Consider the following 21,146-nt stretch of genomic DNA (forward strand, 5'->3'; position numbering starts at 1 on the left):
ATTTATCATCTCGAGTCGGGTCACTCACGTTGTATTCAATATCAACGAAGAGTCCGCTATTTTCGCGCTAATTAAAGGAAAATAAGAAAAATAATAGAAAGAAAGAAAAAAAGAAAAAAGAAGAAGAACAAAAAGAGAAAAAAAATTAATCAACTAAAGAACGACCTCGAAAAGTTATTCGAAACAATCCTAATAAAAATCATTACGATCCGATCGAAATAATCGGATCGTATCGATTAAAAAAATTCTCATTAAAAGCAATATATAAAGAGAGACAGTTTAGATCATCGTAATTGTTAGAAATTATATCGATGACATCATCGTCTGATCGGCTCGACCCACGCGAACTGCTACACACAACTTCTCGCTTATCAATGGAATATACCAAAACTCTCTTGTGTTATCTTCAGCAAAACGCATTATATTGACGCGCTTGAAATTACTAAGGAATTCTGCCGCTTCGAATTGAAATCCCGTGATCTTTTTTTTTTTCTTTTTTTCTTTTTCTTAAAGACGATAGGGAAAGAAACAGAGAGAAAAACGAATAAATATTTACTTACAACACGTTACAACGTGGCTCTCTCTTTCTCTCTTTCTTTCTATCTCTATTTTTATCTATCTATCTATCTATCTATCTATCTATCTCTCTCTTTCTCTCTTTACGAAGGGAATCTGCTCTCAAGCACGCCGAGTTACGAGGAGTCTTTAAAGAAAAACGTTCTTTTCTCCTCCTCCTCCTCCTTCTCCTTCCCTTTCTTCTTCTTTACCATGCTCCTCCTGCTCTTCATCCTCCTCCTTCTCTTTCAAGCAGTCTCTTCTACTGCGGCTTAGATACTGGAACGACGGAATGCAACAAAAGCAACAAATAGGAATCTCGTGGCGCGTGCGCTCTTATCTGGTAAAAGTACACTTTTACCAGAGTCCCAGCGTGCATCGCTTCAGTCACGCGAATTGCAGCCTCGATAAATCGTATACTCTGTCTCTTCTATATATTATATATTATATATATATATATGTATGTATGTATGTATGTACGTATGTATATATGTAAAGAGAATCGCCTAAGCACGAATACACAACGTATACTTTAGAATCTAGATTATCTCTGCTATTACTCTAGAAACTTTTTTCTTTCTATCCTTCTCTATCTTTCTCTCTCCCTCTTTCTTTCTCCCTCTCTTTGTAATCTTTCCAAACCAAAATCGACTTACTTGTAAGAGACAGACAGACAGACAGACAGACAGACAGAGAGAGAGAGAGAGAGAGAAAGATAATCTTTATTTTTTTCAGAGATTATAATGTCGACAAAAATATCGTTCTGGTGGGATTTTTCTTTTTCGTAATTTTTTTTTTTTTCTTTGTATATTTTATATAAATTAATCAGCTGTGCAATGCGAAGAATAAATTAAAAAAAAAAAAAAAAGAGAGAGAGAAAACAAAGAAAGGAGTAATTAACGAACGAGACAACGTGTGCATCGTCAAATAATATCGACCAACAAGGAAATTCACTGCTTTCAACAAACTCTTCCTTCTTCGAACCTACTGTATCGGATTTCTCGCGACGCGCGCGTTCTTACTTCTCTCCTTCCTGTTTTTTAATCGGCACAGAGATTAGGTTTCGAAAATTTAGTTTCGCCTCGTCGTCGTAGCACGGATTATTTTACTTTACAGTTCGCGAACAGTTACGTACCCATGTAGAACTCGAGTTGACTTTTAAAAGGAGAAACGTAAGATTATCTAACGTATTTTAATAATGCTAAATTTGCTGTTACCGGTTATCCTGCCCGATCGCAAGAAAATAGTCACGTTCGAAAATAGTCGCATTAACATTTTCGAGTAGAACGAGGACAGAAAGAAAGACGATGCATTAAGAAAAATGTATTTCTCTTTTTTCTTTTTCCTTTTTCTTTTTTTTTAACTTATTTTTTTGTTTTTTCTTCCCATCTTTCTTTCTGTCTTTCGATCTATGTTTCTCGCCGATAATCGTGTTTTGTAAGAATCAAAAAAAAAAAAAAAGAAAAGAAAAAAGAACAAAGAAAAGAAAAATCGTTTTATTAACAACGATGCTCATTCATTCCCTTTTTCTTTCTTTCACTCTCTCTCTCTCTCTCTCTCTCTCTCTCTCTCTCTCTCTCTCTCTCTCTCTGTCTCTCTTTTTCTCTCTCCTTTTTGCTCTGTTTCTATTTCTCTTTCACTTGATTGCTCGTATATCGTAGAAAACCTGATTTTCGCGATACGCCATCTTAATGTGTAATAATTATCGTATGATTTGCTCAGCGAAAGAATTAAGTTATTATATGATTGTTAAATCTTGCAAGAGATTTTTATTATTTAGGCAACGAATATATATATATATATATCATATATATATATCATATTTTTTTGTCTCCTTTTTCGTAATTTCGTAAATATAAAACATTAATTAATATAAATCCACGTTATCGATACTCGTGAGAGAAACATCGTCGTCGCATGCGTTCGAAAGATTTTGTAAAAAAAAGAAAAAAAAAAAGACACGTGCCTTGAGATTCGCCGTATTATTATCGCATGTTAGCTCATGTTTGCGTGCTCGCCTCTCCCTTTTGTAAGTATCGTCCAGCACTAACAAAAAACTAACTTGGAATTCGCCCCATTTATTTTTTACTTTTCATTTTTATTTTTTATTTTTTATTTCTTTTTTGTTCGTTTGTTTTTCTTTTTTATTTTTTGGGTTTTAGTTTTTACTTTTTATTTCTTATTATCACATTGATTGTGCTGTGTTTCGAATACTTTCTGCACCTTTATAATGCAACTGCACCCAGGTGTCATATGCACAATGTAATTATTATGTTCACAGGTGGTCGAAGTAGCTTAAAGAAAGAAATGTGCGATCGTTAAACGCAGAAAAGAAAAGAAAAATCGGAGCAACCGATAGAAAGAGTCCCTTTCATTCATTTACAAAATCTAAGGGATTTCTTTAGAATTTATATATGTGTATATATATATATATATATACACATATATATGTATATATTTTTTTTGGTTCTGCATATCGCTTCTTCTTCACGAATGAGAACGATTAATAGCCGTTTTATCCGAGCTTTGCAGCTATAATAACACACACACACATACATATATATATATATATATATATTTATATATACAGGGACGTACTTACGATCTGGGGCAGGGGAGCATGCGCTATCATGTGTAATATTCATGTATATGCGTTACCATTTAAGTTTCTATCTTTTCTTCTTCTATTTTCTTTCCTTCTCCTTTCTCTCTCTCTCTCTCTCTCTCTCTCTCTCTCTCTCTCTCTCTCTCTCTCTCTTTGTCTCTCTCACTTTTTATGTAAGTTTTATAAATATGTATATTATTTGTGTCTTCCAACGACAAGAAAACAGAATGAAAGATAGCCAAGTAAGAAAGCATCGGAATGTGTCTAACTTTATTCGCGTATTTTTTGTATATATGTAGTACGAACAAAAACCCCTTCTTTCCGTCTTTTTTTTTCTTTTTTTTTTTTTTTTTGTTAATTTTTTATTATTTTTTTTACGAGAATGTGTGCGTATGTGAATAGTTTGTCTATCCTTTTTCTACTTTATACAATATGTGAATAATAGACGTCATTATTATTGAATGAAGAAAAAAAAAAAAAAAGAAAAGAAAAGAAAATGAAATTGCATTGAGTCGTTGTTCACTCTCGTTTTCCCTTCGCATTTATTATACTATATGATTTTAAATAACATTTCTTTATATTATACTAGACACATTTTTCTTTCGTATGTACGTAATAATATGTGTATGCGTGTGTCCCTGTATGTACATAACATATGTGTATCTGTATCTAATCGTACCTAACCATCTCACCTCACCCTCTCCCATTCCATTTCAACCCCACCCTCACCCCAACTTCGATGTTCCGTCACCTGTTCTCCCTTTTTGCTCTTCTCTTCTTCTTTTCTTTCTTTTTTGTATTTTATTTTTTTGTATCTCTGTACATATACATAATAGTTTTATAGAGAGAGAAAAAAAAAAAAAGAATGCACTTCACGCGTGTGTGGCATCCCTCACTAGTAACTCACCCACATATCATATGTCCCATGCTCCATGCTCGGTGAGTACACTTTTATAACTTCGCAGAAAATGAAGAAATCAGAATAAACAAATAAATAAATCGTTCGAAGGCCGACATCGATACTTCGTTATTTTATTGTAAAGTGCATTATGACGAAATAAAGAATTACTCTGTAAAATGATATGAATTTATTCGATCATACGATGTCGATTTCGACGTTTTATTATATTGTGTGTTATTATACATATATGTGTGTATATATATATATATATATAAGCATTTTTGCATATATAGTTATTGCATGTCACTGTTTTTGTTTCTTTTTTGTTTTGTTTTGTTTTGTGTTTTATTTTTTTCTTATTTTTTTTTTCTTATTTTTTTTTTTTTCTTTTTATCTTTCACGCTTCTCCACAACATGCTTGCATTTATGCTTTTTGTACTAACACAAAGATATTAATGTTAAACACATTGTAACTTGAGTCTTAACGATAATTTGATTTTATTATTACTACGATACGATGCGCGCTATCCATTAAAGAAAAATCTTCGTTAGGAGATAAGTAATAATAAATTAAAGCATAAGATAATACAGTTGAATTATGAAATAAATTTTAATCGCGAGAGAATTAATATTGCTACATAAAGAACATAACTATTACTAACGCGTACTCGTTGAACTTTAACATAAAAACAAATTGTTACTATCGCAAACAGTGAAATATAACATGAGCATAATAATAACGTACGATTCTCTAACAGCACATAAAACAAGATATATTATGCATAAAATGTTTCAATAGAAGATAATTCTAATATAAAGACGCGGCTTCTACGATTTCTCAGGTTTGTCAAAAGTAAAAAAAGAAAAAATAGATAAAAAAAAAGTAAATAAATAAATAAATAGATAAAAAGATATCGCATCGCGAGTTTAATATCTCATCACCAATAGAATTATAAGCCATAAATTTTCTGTTTCAGACAATAATTTATTAGCAATACCGTCAGAGTCGATAGCGGTACAACCCCCAGCTTATATCGGGCCGCCAACGCCAGGGGATAAAGAAAAATCGCACAAATACAACAAAGATATATCGAAAGATTCTCAAGGTAATCAAGGACGTTATCAAGAAGAAATTAGAAACCATGGAAATTACGATGAACGACGAGTTTACGCTCCGAACAATTATCCTCGGAACAATTGCCAACACTATTATCGTTACAACGACGATCAAAAGTTTTTCGAACGAAAGATATCGAATTATTGCGATTACCAATTACGTAATTGTGAGCGTCAATCAGTGCAAATGCAAAATGCGAAGAATCAAAGATTTTGCATGGCCGGAAGGGGCTTCGATCAACAGCAATTCTATACTCTACCGACGAGAAGAGCTCAAAGAGAGATCGAGCCACCTCGAAGCGTTACTCCGGACATTACGAGAGGTCTTGGACGTGGTTCCCTAAGCGCGATGCACATGTTAGCCAGACAAGGACGAAGGCCCGTTGTCGAGCAGGTTCCCGAGCAGGTTCCTAAGCAGGTTCTTCTTCCCGAGCAGGTTCTTCCCGAGCAAGTTCGTTTAGCGAGTAATAGGAAGTTGGAAGAACTCGAGACGAGGAAGAGACTCGTGAAACAACAGCAAACAACGCCGATCGTTGATGTCAGAAATAGGTGAGAGGGAACGAGAATTGCCGATCGATTTCTTATTTTTAAGATACAAATCTTCTCTTCTTTCTCTCTTTCTCTCTCTCTCTCTATATATATATATACATCTCTTTGTGTATAGATTCGCAACACCGTTGAGTCTGTCCGCGCTTGGCTATCGATTCTTCGCTTCTTCACCCGTCAACGAACCCATCGCGATGCCACCAGCTAGTACGGATCTCCTAAAGCACGATCCAATTTCCCCCATCAGAGGTGGTTACGGTAACGGGTTCGAGTCTTCCACTCCTATAGCACGATCGGTTGCTCGAACCGTTGCCGAACGTCTCGCTCTAACTACCGGGAATTCTCCATCGCCTGTACCAAGTTCATCCGGCAGAAGTACACCCGTTCAACCATCCTCATCGTCCGGTAGAAACACACCGACGAATTTGATTTTATCGCCCAGTAAAAGTACAATGTCGAACGAGGAACTGTTCGCGGCCATTCATAAGTCGAAGAAGAGATTGAATATCAAAGACGACGGGGAAAACATGTCGCCTTACGGTTCGATGAATTCTCTGATTAAAACGCCGGCTGGTAACCGACACAGTTGGAGTCCCGAATCTCAGAAACCAACTGAGGTAGGAGTAATTAATCTCTCTCTCTCTCTCTTTCTCTTCGCTCGTTTACGCATTTTATTTTTCTTTCAGATACCCATCTCTCAACCGATACACTCCCCATCGGCCACTTCACGATTAGATTTCAAACGTTTGTTACTCCAACAGAGCGTCAAGGTAGGACCTACGAGACTCTCGGCGGCAGAACAATTAAAACTTTCTCGACAACAGTGTCAACAACAACAACAGCAGCAACAACAACATCAGTATCATCAACAACAACTACAACAATCATCGACCATCGTAAATCCATCGCAAACTCCATTGACCAAAGTCATGAGTCCTCGTTCCGTTTGGAGATTCCAAACGCCAAGGACCGACGTTTTATCTTCAACGATCATCGAAGACACCGCGGCTGAAGAGAAAGCTATGAAACCTTCCCCGGAGAACACCTCGCCTATCTCCAGATTGAACAGCAAAAGACAATTGGATCTCGGAAATGAACTCGCTAATAATCTACGAGATACGAGGAAGGAGGACGATTTAATCGAATCGTGCGATAGTAGACTGTTGTCCTCCGCTGACGTTCTATCTAATTCCCATCTTGACAACAAAAAAGATAATCGCACGCCTAAAAGAATAACGCAAATCGAGCCAAAAGTTTTACCCTCTTATAACCTGGTTGAAAACGGTGCCAACACCATCAACACTAATACTATCGCAACCACCATCGCAACCACTATCGCAACCACCAGCAATACCGGCGTTTCTCTACTACAGTATTCGCATCATTCTTCACGGCTCACCTCGAAAGGGCAAGAAGCCGTAAACGCGATCGAATCTAGACGATTGAGCAATCAATTGGCAAGAGCTCAATTTCTATCTAGCACGCCAACGATCGCCAACGATCAAGTACAACAAAGTGCTTATTTCGGCAAACGTTTTCGAGCGAGATCCGAATCACCCAAACACGTAAATTCTCAAAACGTTGCTACCCGTAGTCCTAGTGCACCCACCCTCGAAACAGCTCTCTGATTCAAACAAATTACAAAATTTAAAGGAGACACGAATTGTTTATTGATTTATGAGTCAAACGACTTCCAACATCGAGAAAGATTTTAGACCAATTTTTCGAGCAATAAGATTAGAACGTAATAATATAATATATACATATATATATATATTTATATATATTTATATGTATGATTAATGCCTTATAGCGTAACATCGATTATCGAATGCGCGGAGTCGCGCTATAATAATAATAATAATAATAATAATAATAATAATAATAATAATAATAATAATTCTTTCTTTTCTTCGCAGAAAAATATACGACAAAAAAATATTAGAAAAAAAGCGCGACTCTGTATCGTGATGTTATAAAAAGAGACACACGAAATTCTTAGAACAAAAATGTCTGCTCGCCTTTCGTAAACTTTCGCGTTGTCCTTTCATATATATGTATATATATATTTTTTTTTATTTTAACTTTTTTTTTTTGTTTAATTATCTTCAACGCATCCCTCGTTAATGTATTAATTTATTTTTCGCCTTTTGCGATAATATTGCGCAACTTGTACCTCTCCTATAGGATAGATGTAGGAGTCACTTTTTTTTTTTGTAAATAAGAGATCCTATTATTATTATTATTAAAAAAAAAAAGAAAAAAAGAAAAAAAACAAGAAAAAGAAAAAACCGCGTAGCGTAAAAAAAAGAAAAGAAAAGATACACAGACACACAGAAAAGTTACACATCTGGCTTGAAGTCGTTTGCTTGCTAGTCTAGTCGGGGTAGATAGTTATCCTTCGTTTCTTATTTATCGAGATAATAAAAGAATATAAATAATAGTGAAAGATATACATATAATTATTACGATAATTTTCAAGCCATACTCGTTTTCGATTACATATGTATGTTTGTATGTATATATGTATGTATGTATGTATGTATGCATGTATGTATGTATGTACGTATGTATGTATGTATGTATGTATGTGTACATTTCGACTTAACCGAATATAACATCCCAAGTCTAACGAGATTGGCAAAGCTTTACTATCACGGGATATACATATGTACGCGACGAATAGTAATATATTCAAGAAAGAAAAGACTAATGTATAATAACGATGAGACAGAGTTGCCTTAATTAACTTATTTCAAGAATAATGATAAATAACGTATGTATGTATCACGATCGGTTCTCGATATAATGTATTTTCGCGAAATTCATTTTTCCTTCTCGTATATGCGCAAAAGAAACAAAGAAAAGGAAAAAAAAAATAGTAATTACGAGAGAGCAAACGCGCGATAATAGTTTCTAAGCCGAAAATTACGTTTTGTACTTTGCTCAAAATAATAAAAAAAATAATAAAAAAAAAAAAAAGAGAAAGAGAAGGAAAGAATTTCATTATATTCATACCTCGCCTTTCTGCAATTCGTTTTCTTCTGTTCTCTTCTTGATATAACGAATACATTTCATTTCAAATTTTTATTATAATTTTCTTTTCTCCCGGCCGAACGAAACGGTTTAACGAACTAAATAAAAATTTAACGGTTTCGAGACAGTACTGACAACTGTTGAGTAGCAAACTTTCAAAAATTTTATTCTCGCGAACGAATAACTATTTTGTTTCAACGTATTCGTAATTGTTACGTAATTGGTAAATAAAAAAAAAAGACAGAATATTATTGCGATACGATAATACCAAATAATAATTGCATCGATTAGAATTAATGTTCAACGATCAGAAATATTCTATTTGTGACTAACAGTTGGTCACCATTGTTATATGACGGCGTTTTCTGAAACTAATCCGACGAGTAACATAACAGAATGTGCGAGAACATAACCTATAAAGATCGTCGATAATTGGAAAATTTGCTTGTTAATTGTGCTTATATTTCCAAACTCGAAAGGACGATTTATTTTATGATAAAAACAAGTTGCAGATATGCCAAAGTATTATTGTGATTATTGTGACACGTATTTAACGCACGATTCGCCGAGCGTACGAAAAACTCATTGCCAAGGACGAAAACACAAAGATAATGTTAAATTCTTTTATCAAAAATGGATGGAGGAACAAGCTCAGCATTTAATCGATGCCACGACAGCGGCCTTCAAAGCTGGAAAAATTGCATCCAATCCATTTGCAGCAAATAAAGGAGCAGCTATACCTCCACCACCTAGTCTTGGGCCACGACCTGGAGTACCACCGCAAGGACCGCCAGGTATGATGCCACCACCTGGTATGCATCCTGGTGGACCGATGGGTCCTGGTGGTCCTATGATGATGGGTCCACATGGACCGATGCCTTCAATGATGGGTATGAGACCACCGATGATGGGACCTATGGGACCAATGGGTCCGATGATGGGACCAATGGGTCCTATGGGACCAATGAGACCACCTATGAATGGACCTCCACCACCTATAAGTGGTCCTCCGCCAATGAAAAAATAAAATTCACAAAGTGTCTATTATATTTTGCAAGAAATATATCCTAAAAGATATATCGTAAATAGAACGATGTTACAGAACTTTGTGTTTATATGTTTGACTTTGTACAAACTGTGGTATAAAGAAATGCGAGAAACATTGGTAAAAATATGTGACATCTAAATGGAATATACAATGTCTAAATAATAAATATTTCTTTAATATGAATCTACATATGATATTTTATGAGCTGTGTAGTTAGTCAATAAATGAATTCAATGATAATTTATCTGAATCTTTCTCTACTTAAGCGATATAAATAAATAATAATTTAATCGTACAAAATACAAATACTATCTGTACTGTATAGTTTCTTTAAACTTTTATCATTGGAACAAAAATATCGTAAAGTATCTTTTATTTTTTATGCGTATTCTGAAAATTAATATTTTCTTAAAAGATTCATGTGACAATACAATCTCCAATGTACCAGATCCTAATTATAAGAGAAATCATCATTGTGATGAATAAACAAATATGATAATTTCAAACTATTTTTTTTTTTTATACTAATCAAATAAATCAGCATACAAAAAAATTTATATTTATATATTGTATATTATACGTAGCTTTTTATAATAAAGTACATAACAATAGATACACAAAGAATATATTAAAAATGCAAATTTTTTCGTTTCAGGCAATAATTTGTTTAATATCATTAACAAATATATAATATAATTCTGTGTGTTACATAAATGTAAGTTTAAGCGTAACTTATAATTAATTCGTGTGTAATTAATACGCAAGTGTACTTTACATAATTAGAAAAGAAAACTAAAACGAGAAAAAATAATCTTTACAGACAATCACATTTTTTTCCCATGAATTCTTTCAAAGACTTACTTAAAATTATTATTAAAATAAAATGCGTTAATATTAGAAATTATGCTAATTGCTTATTTTCGCATTATTTTTTCAAGGAACGACATCGAAACGATTGTACAAACTTTTTATTTCTTCTTGATGCTGAAGCTCTATGTTTACTAATTTTTGGAGCATACAAATATTCTTTCTTACTACAGTTTGTTTTGCAATTTTATTTTTCAAGACGACTAAAGCCTTTTTAATATGTATTACGCCACACATTTTTACCATGCCTTGAATTCTATCTGCAAACAATGTCCAATAGTTAAGATCATCCGATGAACATAGCGATAAATCTCGCTGAATAGTATCGCTCAACTTTTGTAATTTGAAACATCTCTCTGTCGTTTTCTTTAGTTGTTGAGTCGTAGGATCGTATTTCTGTCTTGTTCTTCTTTTCTCTCTCTTTTTGGCTGCTCTTTCAGCAGCTTTAGCCGCTTTAGCCGCTTTGGCAGCTTTGGCCAAATCTTTTATAATGTCATGCTTTTGAGATTTTTCTTCTATCTGATTCTGTGCATTTTTATTTATTTCGATGCACACTGTACCATTCTCATCGTCCGTCTTATTTTCCGAATTATTTACTTCGGTACTTTGGCAAATATCATTTGTAGAATTATTTGAATTTGAAGATATATTGGTAGCTTGATCTTTGTTAGATATACTGACAGTAATATTTGTATATTTATTATTATTTTGTTGTTTCTCATTTTCCACATTAGATGTACAAGCTTGATTCTTATTAGATACGCTAACAATGATATTTGTACATTTATCAATATTCTGATACTCGTCGGTTTTAGAATTATGCATATTTAATTTAAGATTATCTGCAGTTTCTTCAGCTTGACTTTTATTCGACATATTCACGGTAATATTCGTATATTTATCAGCGGTCGCATCTGTCGGAACTGAATCGTGCGACGTAGATGGCAAATTATGTTCTATTATATTTTTATCCATAGCAACATTATTGTTATACCATCCACTTTGAGTTATGGCCGTTTCTGGTAGATTATTATATTCCGTAGCTTTGTAATTCTCGGTGTTATTACTCTCGCTTGTTCTCTTAATCTCGTTGCCTACGTCATCATATTTAACATGACTATATGTAGCATTCGTATTTTCTAACTGTATAAAATCATTTACACTTGGAGGTTCTTTCAAAGTAGGATTATATTGATTAGGTTTCCGGAGTCGTGAATTATTGCTATTAGATGCTCGATTACTTTGTATAACTGGTATTGGTAAATTTTGCTGAATTGTTTTTCCTTTGGAAGCATTAGTATTAGAATTACCCTTACGTGCATTTTTATTTACATTAGGCTTTGAATATTTACCATACTTCGTTATGAAAGATTTTGGTGGAGTGTGAGGTACGAATACAAAATTATAGACTGTAAGGATTTGAAGATATGCCTGGAGAGGTACATCCGTACTTTTTAATTGTTCTAAAATTGTTATAAATTCACGTAATTCCTCTGGAAATTTTCGTAGATTTGGATGATCATTCAATATTAAGAGTAACTTCTTTTGATTCTCTTTTATATAACTTAACAGGCTTAAATATTTTAGTTCGTTTCTTGTAATCTGTAATATAAATTTTGTCGAAGTTATGGCATCATATAAGCCAAGAGCATTCCCCGATTCTGTTCCCAATTTTTGCATTTTCATATTTAAAAGTTTTAACATATCCGTTCGTTTTGATGGTAAATCCAAAAACATTACATAATCTTTTTCATCGTCATCAAGACTCAACCAATATAGGATTAGTCTACGCAAATCATTTATTAAATCAGCGTATGTTCTGATGCGTAAGATTATTTCATTTATTGAATCAATTTTCTTATATATTTTCACTTCAAACATAAACAGCTTTAATAAACTTTCCAAAAAATGTGGTACAACGCGGCATTCCATTATATGGTATGTATTGAAACCCTTTCTTGCAGTTATAGTGTATGTTATTTCCATTCCATTATTTTCTATCGTATAAAAATTACCGCATTCGTATATGATATAAGCGATATCAGATTCATCTTCCCATAAATTTCGTGGAAACGCCTTTTGTTGACTTTGTTTTCTTTTTAATAATTCTTTTGGAAATGGTAAAAGATCATCGGATGAAAGCACGGTAATAAGCGTATTGGTGTCAGACTCTTCGGTGTTAGTTTTGTTCTGAGATTGTATGCTTTCGTCATTTGGTTGTTGTACAAGTCCTTTTTCGTTAATATAAGTTGGACCGTCTGTATAATTCGATACAAACGACGGTGTAGGAAAATGTTGCGACCATCTATAGTCTTTACACATAGAAGAATCATGACCTCGTTTCGTACAATTACAACAAAAAAGAAGATCGGAAGGCTTCATCACGCCCAATATGTTGGAAGGAATACTTATCCTATCCGTTGTTGTCTGAAATAACATTGTTATTTATTATAGTTTTAATTTTTATTTTACGATTATTAAAGTTATATATTTTGTATATACGGATATAACAGATGTAAGATAATATATTTATAAAGACATAAATAAAAAATATGCTATATATCTTACCGTTTGGTGATATCTTCTCCAAAGATCTGGACATTCTGTATACGTATGACCCACCGCATTACACATAGTACAATAAAGCGTTCGACAAGTTTCACAAGTTTTTCTAAATGTCCCTTGCCTTTTACCACACTGAAATCACGAATGGATATTTATTATGCTAATTTTGTTGTAGATGTAAAAAGTATTATTTTAAAAAATATTGTATTACCGTGAGACACATTTTTCTAGGACACCGTGCTTCTGTATGACCCTGAACACCACACATGTAACATTTATATGGTTTACGTGGTACCGGACAATTGTGTCTTAGATGACCAAACTGATGACAGTAAGTACATTTTACATCGCAAAATCTTTGTTTTTTACATTTTGATATCAAATCTTCATCTAAAATAGCCCAAAGACTTGGATCTTCTATAATTTATGTATAAACGATGTTTATTTACAAAGAGACAAATGCAATAACAAAATAGAAATACTGTCATCTACTTACTGGACATTTTACTTTGCACTTCGCTAACATCGAAATTCTCTTGACCACGAGAGTCGGTGTAAAAAGCTTTTAACTTCTCTGACATTGGAATGAAGACGGATCTGTCGTCCAATTTATCTTTATCTTCTTTCTTTCTACTATGTTCACTCGTACTTGCTTCATTTTGATAAAATTCGTCACTTGTTCTTGCGCGTTTAACATTGTCATTCATTGCATCTTCACAATCAAGCTTCCTTTTTTTATTTGGACTTGATTGATTTTGCGACATGATAAATTCATCTACAGGTAATATATCTTCTGTAAAATCTATATTTTTATGTACTACAATAACTTCAGATGCATTATCCTGTATGTTTTTTGTTGAACATATGGATGCAGGTGTATTATTTTGGTCTACGATAACTCTTCCTCGTGTAGAACTGTTATCTTTGTTATCCAATTGTTTGTTGTTCGTATTAAAATTCTTTTTTCCAGACTTGTTTTTATCGTTATTAATTTTATTATCTTGTAAAACATTTGGACTTGGTTCTTTTGCACCATGAGGATTTTTTTCCTTCCGAATATTTTTGCTCATTTCTTTAATTTCTTTAATACTAGAAGCACCTTTACAGATATCTGTACAATTCAAAATTATGTCTTCCATATTATCTGCATTATCTGAAAGCTCTGAATTATTCAGAGATATTAATTGAGATTGTGATTTCAATAATGCTTTTTTCACTTGATCTCTAAAGGTACTTGTATTGTAATCTTCAACCCTTAAAGGTTTTTTTGTCATAGTGTTCTTTTCGTTAGGTAATGCATTATCCTCATCGGAATCATTTAAGTTAATAACAGGTGGTGGGGGTTTAGGAGGAACTGGTACTTCTAATATAGACTCATCAGAATCAGAATTATTCTCAACATTTTTCCCATTGTTAGAATGTGCAATAATATCGTGTAACTTTTCTTTTTCCTTTTTATTCAGAACATTGTATTTGGTATTCATTTCTTCTATTTCTTTATGCTTCTTAGTATAAATTTGATTAATAGATTCTTTTGAACTCTTGTATTTGGTCAGAAAATTTCTTTTGTCTCTTTTCATTTGCTTTAATTCTTTAGATAAATTCCACGAAGAATTAGACTGTTTAGCATTATAACGATTATTTGGCAAAGATTTCAACTTATTAGGAACTTTAAAGACATAATTAAGCAATTGTTGTGTTACTTGATTTGTAATATTACATTTAGTCTTTTTTGTCTTTTTTTTACGATTTTTTCTTATAGGCGAGATATCATTTTGATCCTCAACATTTGCATCAAATATATAAGGATCGTTGATATTGAATACTTCTTGAGCCGAATCTTTGATTGTCACATTTTCCAAATTGTTGTGAATTACTTCTTCGTTACATTGAAAAGATTTACAAGAACTATTTTCTATATTTCTTTCACTATCTAAACACTTATATGAATTTTCCGGATTTTGTTCATTATTATCTAAGGTAACATTATCATTTATGTTCTTTGTGTTATTAGAAAGGACTTTTGAAACAATTGGGACTTCATTTATCGTTTCTTTTTCCAGTGGCATATAATGAATATAACCATATAATTGAGATTCCAAATCACTATCGCTATTGTCATCATCGAAATAAGGAACGTCACTATTTTTATCGCTATCAAAATCTAAGAAAAACGTCTATTTTTAAAGATATGAAACAATCAACTTCATGACCATATTTTAAGGTTATATTATTTTATACGTAAATCGTTCAAAAGAAAACTTACCTATACATATATTTTTCTCCATTTTATTTGATTCTGATAATGAATCTATTATAAATTAATTCCGAAAATAATTTATCGTTCGTTTCTTCATAATGTGGTAAACATTAAACGTATGGTACGACGAAACTAAATAAAATATAACAGTCACGAAGAGAACTCGTGTAGAGAACAATGTATCGTAAACGAAAGAGACTACAGACGAAAGGAGTGAGAGGGAGAAGGAGTGGGAGAAAGAAAGAGAAAGAGGAGGGAAGAGAGAGAGAGAGAGAGAGAGAGAGGTAGAGAATATTTTGGGTGGGTATATGATACCAAAGAAAATATTTTTAGTGTTATTGTAATTATTTGAAATAACATTAATCGACTCACATATACATAATTAAATAACCACTTTCATATAATACAGGTAATATCTTAAAAATCTTCATTGTAATTCGTGAGAATTCTATAAATATATTGAACCGACTAGATATTAAGGCTATTTCTATGAAAATAGAAAATTCTATGAATTGCGTATTTAGTACTACATTTAATGACTACATCTAATTTCTTTTTTCTTTTTTTTTTTTTTTGCTTTTTTTTCTCTTTATTTAATATATATAGTAACAGATAACGTAATACATGGTGACAAATAACGTAAAGACGATAATTACATCATCACTATCGATCACAAGAAATAACCAATCAGAGATATAAAATTTCAATTACTATTAATTATTATGTTTTCATCCTTGAAAGAGTGACAAGAGGTAAGGAAAACACTTTCTGATAATATATTTATATGATTGGTTGTTTTTATAATTATTAAACACGAAATAAATATATCGTTCGTAATTGCATAATTTTTCTGACAAATATAAATTAAGTTAATAAAAACAAATTATGTACAATATTGACGAAAAAAATTTATTAAAAAAAGAAAAAAAAAAGAAAAAACGAAATTGGTTAATATCATATTTTAGATATTCGAAACAAGATTTTTATTTTTATTTTAATTAATTCGAAAATCAAAGCAATGTTCACGAAAATTGTTGAAAAATAACTTATTGTATTAAAATATGATGTGTGTATGGATGTGTATGTCTGTGTATAATTCGTGATACAATCATGTGTATATATATATATACATATATATCATGATCAAAGGTACAATATTGTTGTTAATCTTAATCATATTATTTCGGATTCTCAACATTGGTATTAGTCTCTAATTAATTTTTGTTCTCGCTATTGGCTATATACGAAGAAGAATTTTGTCTGTTGGATTTGTACAATCTATTATGATTTAATATGATTTTTCCAGTATTTCTAATATGGCTGTGTACAACTTTCTTCTACCTGGACGAACATACGTTGTGAATGGTAAGCAATTTTACTCTTTATGATATGAAAAGTAAATTAATATATATTGTTCCTTTCTAAGTCTTGTAAAAAATTAATATATTTTATGCTTAAATATATCGTCAATTAATCGATGATACGTAAAGAATGTAACGTCGTCACAAGTGATTATTCTGACATGATACATTGTACAAAGTTTGATTGGAAAATATTTTTAACGTAATATTGATTAGATTGTATATAGATTGAAATTTCTTACATTTCGTTATTATCTTTATATAGTTTTTTTATGCTCTTTGATGTAACATATGAAAGAGAAAAAGAAAGAAAGAGAGAGTGAGTGAGTAAAGAAACAGAGAAAGAGTGAAAGAGTGAGAGAGAGAGAGAGAGAGAGAGAGAGAGAGAGAGAGAGAGGAGAGAGAGAGAGAGAGAGAGAGAGAGAGATAGAAAAGGGTAACGCACAGACGTGACGATAATTTCATAAATAAATTGTGCTTTTATACGCGTTTCTAGATAAATAAAATTAAACTGAATTTTTTTTTTAATCTCGAAGCTGATATTCAATAAAAGATAATTTAATCTATAAACTTGTATGTATGTATATATGTATATGTATAAATTTAAACGTTGTTTCTTCATCGACTAACCTAAAAAAATGTCTATAAATAACGAAAAAGAGGCGATAGAAAAATTTATTACAGAATTAAAAGAATTTTTAACAAATGATGATCCAGAAAGTGCCGTACTTTTATTCAAAAGTAACATTCACGAACAAATCATTGAACAATCTTCGTGGGATGTCGTACCCATTGTTTCCAATTATTTTACGAGTTTTAATGCTAACAATAAAAAGAAATTATTCGAATGTTGTGAAACTATACTCAATATAATAGCAGAAAAGTGTAATCCATCTGAGACTGTATTACAGTTTTTAGAACAAATTGAATCTTTAGAAAATGATACGAAATTTTGTACAATGTTGAAGCCAGTTGGAATTAGTTTTAATAAACTAAACGATAAATCTAAAGCCATTGAATGGTGCGTTGGTACAATACAATCTTATATACAAGCTTTGCCCATACCAAGTTATGATAAATCAGACTCCAACAAAAATAAAAATATTGAAGAAACAAGCGCAATTTCGCATAGAATTATCAATTTGTATACCTATATTGTTTCATTCTTACAATCATTAATCCAAGAATTGAGCCTAACAAATATTACTAAGCAAGATATTATATTTAAGGAATATGTATTAGGTCTCCTAATTTATTTATTAGGAAGGCCATTTTGTTATTTATACGAAGATGTTACGGTATCAAGAATTCGCGACCAAATATTAAAGCTTATATTTCATCTTGCTAAAGATGTACTGTATCCTTTAAATTTTGTAAATGATCGTTCGATATTAGAGAATGACTGTATAATGATTAATAAGGATTCGGATGAAAAACCTATAAGTGGACAGTTAGAAAAATGTGAAATCTTGGAATTGCAAGAAATTGTACCAACTTTGGCATATGCTAACTTTTATTTCTATGTAATAACAAATGAAGCATTATGGATAAAACTTCCACAAGTATATCATCCACATTATATCTTTCAAGCTGGCATTGCTCTTGTTAATTGTCTGCTTAAGGAACAAGATATTGGATTAATATCTAAAGGTTTAATATTTATGGAACTTCTTGTAAAACGTGTAGAGAAGATGTCTATCGGTCCAGATAAATTAGAATTAAAAATTTATGTTATGTTATTGCACACTATTATTAATGTGATGATATATTGCGAAAGCGACAGTGAAAGAAAAAAAGCATTATCAGTTTTTCATGAATATATTATAAATATATTTAATATGGAAGCTAGATATTTTGTAATACTATACTTATATAATACATGTTACCATTCTGGTGTTCTTAGCTTGGTAACTAGTTTAGTCAAAACATCTATCATTGAAAGTTTAGGAATGACACCTAGATGTACATATTTTTTTGGAAGCAATTTAGAATCTTTATTAAAAGGTGCATGTAATTTGCCTTATGGTAGTGCAACCGATTTGGTAGAAATATCAGATGAAATAATAACTACGTTAAATCTCTTAAGATTTTTACTTATCAGAGATCGATCTAATGAAACTGGTATTTGGAGCATAATAAATATGCTTGAGGAAAATTATTTGAAACCTTTAAGACAAGGGATAGATTTATGCAAAGCACATTGGAAAACTAAAATAAAAGATTTAGAAGAAGCAAAAACTAAAAATAAATCACATATTTCTAATGAAACAGAAGCAGATAAGAAGGTGATGTTGTCTGTTGGTAACAAAAAATTACCAGCCATGCCAATTGCACAAAAACTCAAATTTTCACATCAAGTTTTATGCGGTCTTGATGTAATGGAAAGTCTTTTAATTAGAGTTAATGAGTGCATTGTAAATGATTCTATAAAAAATATCTTATTATAGATCATAACATATTGAATTACATATATATGTCATTATATGAAAAGATAAAATAATATTAATATTTAATTGCGTCTTCCATTTTTTTTACTGTTCATAATATACATATAATTAAATTGTAGCTTTTATTGATATATATATATATATATAATATATAATATATATATGTACTATATACTATATATATATAATTTAATGTAAACAATAAAATATATTATTTTGATGTAGGGCTTAGAAGTCTTTTGATTTCAAGAGTTCTAGTAAGATATCAGTCCAATGATAATATTCACCAGGAAGAACAACATGAATCATCAAATGAGGAAACTGAAGAAGAATATGAAAAAAAAACAAAGAGAAAAATCCTTATTGCATCGATGAACTTTGTCCCGGAGTTAGGATGGAGCAGACAAGCTATTAGCGCTGGTATTATTGCTATTTTGTAAATGATATTTATTCTCTAAATTTTTATATTTTTAAATTAAATAATTGAATGTAATCGAAAGCTGAATATCAAAGGTGCTGAATCTATTGGTTATCCTGGCATAATTCATGGAATGTTTCCAAATGGCGGTGCTGAATTAGTTGCACATTTTTATTCATCCTGCAATAATGAATTGAATAAAATTCTGAAAGAAAAATATGAAAAAATACAAGCTGATCCTGCAAAAAAAGTACAAGATACAGGAAAACAAATTTGTTATGCTATAGAAACCAGGCTTAGGATGATAATACCTTATAAAAAAAATTGGCCGCAAGCAATAGCACTTATGACACTTCCACCAAACGTTCCAACAGTACTAGCAAATTTAGTAACATTGGTCGACGATATTTGTTATTATACTGGTGATAGATCCATTGACGTAGGTTTATAGATTAGTTTGCAATCATATAATTAATTGACATTATATTTTTAATGATTATTAATTCCTTTTTTAGATCAATTGGTATACTAAAAGAGTAGTATTAGCAGGTATTTATAAAACAACAGAATTATATATGCTTCAAGATAACAGTGAGGATAATAAAGAAACATGGAAATTTTTGAAAAGACGAATAGAAGATGTTGATCAATTACATAGAATAATATCTGTAACTTCAGATTTACAGCAACCAGAGCAAGCTTTAAAACAGGCAAAAGAAATAGCCAGTGCTACTATAATTACTGTAAGTATTCTTATATAAAATTATATACAAAAAAAAATATCATTATTTTTATCTTTTAGGCACGTAATATACTCGGTTGGAATTGGTACAGATAAGTTTTTAAATAACTAGAAATAATATGTAGTATTTGTAGATAAATTTAATTAAAATATTTCTTATAAGGATCTGTAACATACAAATAACTTACATTGTATCGAAAGTATCTCGTTTGTCATTATCACTGCTCTTAAATTGTGAACACTTTTTTGTACAGTTTTATAAATACATTTTAATACAAATTTAAAATGTATAATTACTTGTCTTAAACTTACGTTGTGCTTCTCATCTTGATTCGAACTATTTCAATCATTTAAATGCGTATTTAATCATTGAATTATACTACATGTACGTTTAAGTTTAAGAAGTAAATAAATAAATAAATAAATAAATAAATAAATAAATAAAGTTAAACGAAGGTTATGTAATTACTATACGAGAGGGAGAGAGAGAAAGAATATGCGTGTCGACATCACACATACGTATATTATACGTATATTTTTGAATTAATAGAAATTAAGAAAATACGAAATAAATTTGTATAATTTATTTTTTGTTACGTTAAATTATGATTTCGTTTTGGATTAATAGTTTAATTTTTTTTTTTTATGCTAGGGACATTACGAAAGTATTGAACAAATG

The 21,146-nt window shown here is 31.3% G+C and overlaps 5 protein-coding genes across 9 annotated transcripts in view; 4 read left to right on the forward strand and 1 right to left on the reverse strand.

Annotated features, from left to right (window-relative positions):
* The window catches only part of LOC127064128 (mucin-4), a 75,155-nt gene extending 66,989 nt beyond the window's left edge, over positions 1–8,166 (forward strand). For 2 of the 4 annotated variants that reach the window (XM_050994728.1, XM_050994729.1), the window contains 3 exons: positions 5,039–5,726; positions 5,842–6,340; positions 6,410–8,166. In XM_050994728.1, the coding sequence (XP_050850685.1) occupies positions 5,039–5,726; positions 5,842–6,340; positions 6,410–7,351 (2,129 nt within the window). In that variant the 3' untranslated portion in view covers positions 7,352–8,166. Of the gene's footprint in view, positions 1–5,038; positions 5,727–5,841 lie in introns of all 4 variants that reach the window. The other 2 variants (XM_050994726.1, XM_050994727.1) reach the window with 1 other exon arrangement.
* Positions 8,167–9,129: 963 nt separating this feature from the next.
* LOC127064153 (U1 small nuclear ribonucleoprotein C) lies at positions 9,130–10,313 on the forward strand. The gene has a single exon (XM_050994781.1). The coding sequence runs from the start codon at positions 9,274–9,276 to the stop codon at positions 9,784–9,786; it is 513 nt and encodes a 170-aa protein (XP_050850738.1). The 5' UTR covers positions 9,130–9,273; the 3' UTR covers positions 9,787–10,313.
* A 134-nt stretch (positions 10,314–10,447) lies between these two features.
* Positions 10,448–15,745, reverse strand: LOC127064130 (MATH and LRR domain-containing protein PFE0570w-like). Of its 2 annotated transcripts, none has more exons than XM_050994734.1 (5): positions 15,506–15,745; positions 13,736–15,403; positions 13,451–13,656; positions 13,243–13,371; positions 10,448–13,101 (listed from the first exon to the last, which is right to left on the reverse strand). In XM_050994734.1, exons 1-5 carry the CDS (start codon positions 15,525–15,527, stop codon positions 10,741–10,743), a joined length of 4,386 nt encoding a protein of 1,461 aa, XP_050850691.1. In that variant the 5' UTR covers positions 15,528–15,745; the 3' UTR covers positions 10,448–10,740. The 2 variants fall into 2 exon arrangements, with proteins under 2 accessions (XP_050850691.1, XP_050850692.1); XM_050994735.1 differs by having other exon boundaries at positions 13,736–15,416.
* Positions 15,746–15,774: 29 nt separating this feature from the next.
* On the forward strand, positions 15,775–21,052 carry LOC127064149 (ubiquinone biosynthesis protein COQ9, mitochondrial). Its single transcript, XM_050994773.1, has 7 exons — positions 15,775–15,908; positions 16,106–16,251; positions 16,806–16,864; positions 19,533–19,727; positions 19,821–20,164; positions 20,241–20,468; positions 20,528–21,052. Exons 3-7 carry the CDS (start codon positions 16,816–16,818, stop codon positions 20,561–20,563), a joined length of 852 nt encoding a protein of 283 aa, XP_050850730.1. The 5' UTR covers positions 15,775–15,908; positions 16,106–16,251; positions 16,806–16,815; the 3' UTR covers positions 20,564–21,052.
* On the forward strand, positions 16,871–19,373 carry LOC127064139 (glomulin). The gene has a single exon (XM_050994755.1). The coding sequence runs from the start codon at positions 17,499–17,501 to the stop codon at positions 19,305–19,307; it is 1,809 nt and encodes a 602-aa protein (XP_050850712.1). The 5' UTR covers positions 16,871–17,498; the 3' UTR covers positions 19,308–19,373.
* Positions 21,053–21,146: the final 94 nt, after the last annotated feature.

Source organism: Vespula vulgaris, chromosome 5 (assembly GCF_905475345.1).
Source record: "Vespula vulgaris chromosome 5, iyVesVulg1.1, whole genome shotgun sequence".
Lineage (NCBI taxonomy): Eukaryota > Metazoa > Arthropoda > Insecta > Hymenoptera > Vespidae > Vespula > Vespula vulgaris.

Bases quoted from the DNA above. Each gene is read 5' to 3' on its own strand.
- LOC127064139 (XM_050994755.1), top strand. From the start codon at position 17,499: ATGTCTATAAATAACGAAAAAGAGGCGATAGAAAAATTTATTACAGAA.
- LOC127064153 (XM_050994781.1), top strand. From the start codon at position 9,274: ATGCCAAAGTATTATTGTGATTATTGTGACACGTATTTAACGCACGAT.
- LOC127064149 (XM_050994773.1), top strand. From the start codon at position 16,816: ATGGCTGTGTACAACTTTCTTCTACCTGGACGAACATACGTTGTGAAT. The intron at 16,865-19,532 runs GTAAGCAATTTT...ATTTTGATGTAG, and splicing joins ACGAACATACGTTGTGAATG to GGCTTAGAAGTCTTTTGATT. The intron at 19,728-19,820 runs GTATTATTGCTA...TGAATATCAAAG, and splicing joins CAGACAAGCTATTAGCGCTG to GTGCTGAATCTATTGGTTAT.
- LOC127064130 (XM_050994734.1), bottom strand. From the start codon at position 15,527: ATGGAGAAAAATATATGTATAG. The intron at 13,657-13,735 runs GTAAGTAGATGA...CATAAATTATAG, and splicing joins AGTGCAAAGTAAAATGTCCA to AAGATCCAAGTCTTTGGGCT. The intron at 13,372-13,450 runs GTAATACAATAT...TCGTGATTTCAG, and splicing joins CTAGAAAAATGTGTCTCACG to TGTGGTAAAAGGCAAGGGAC.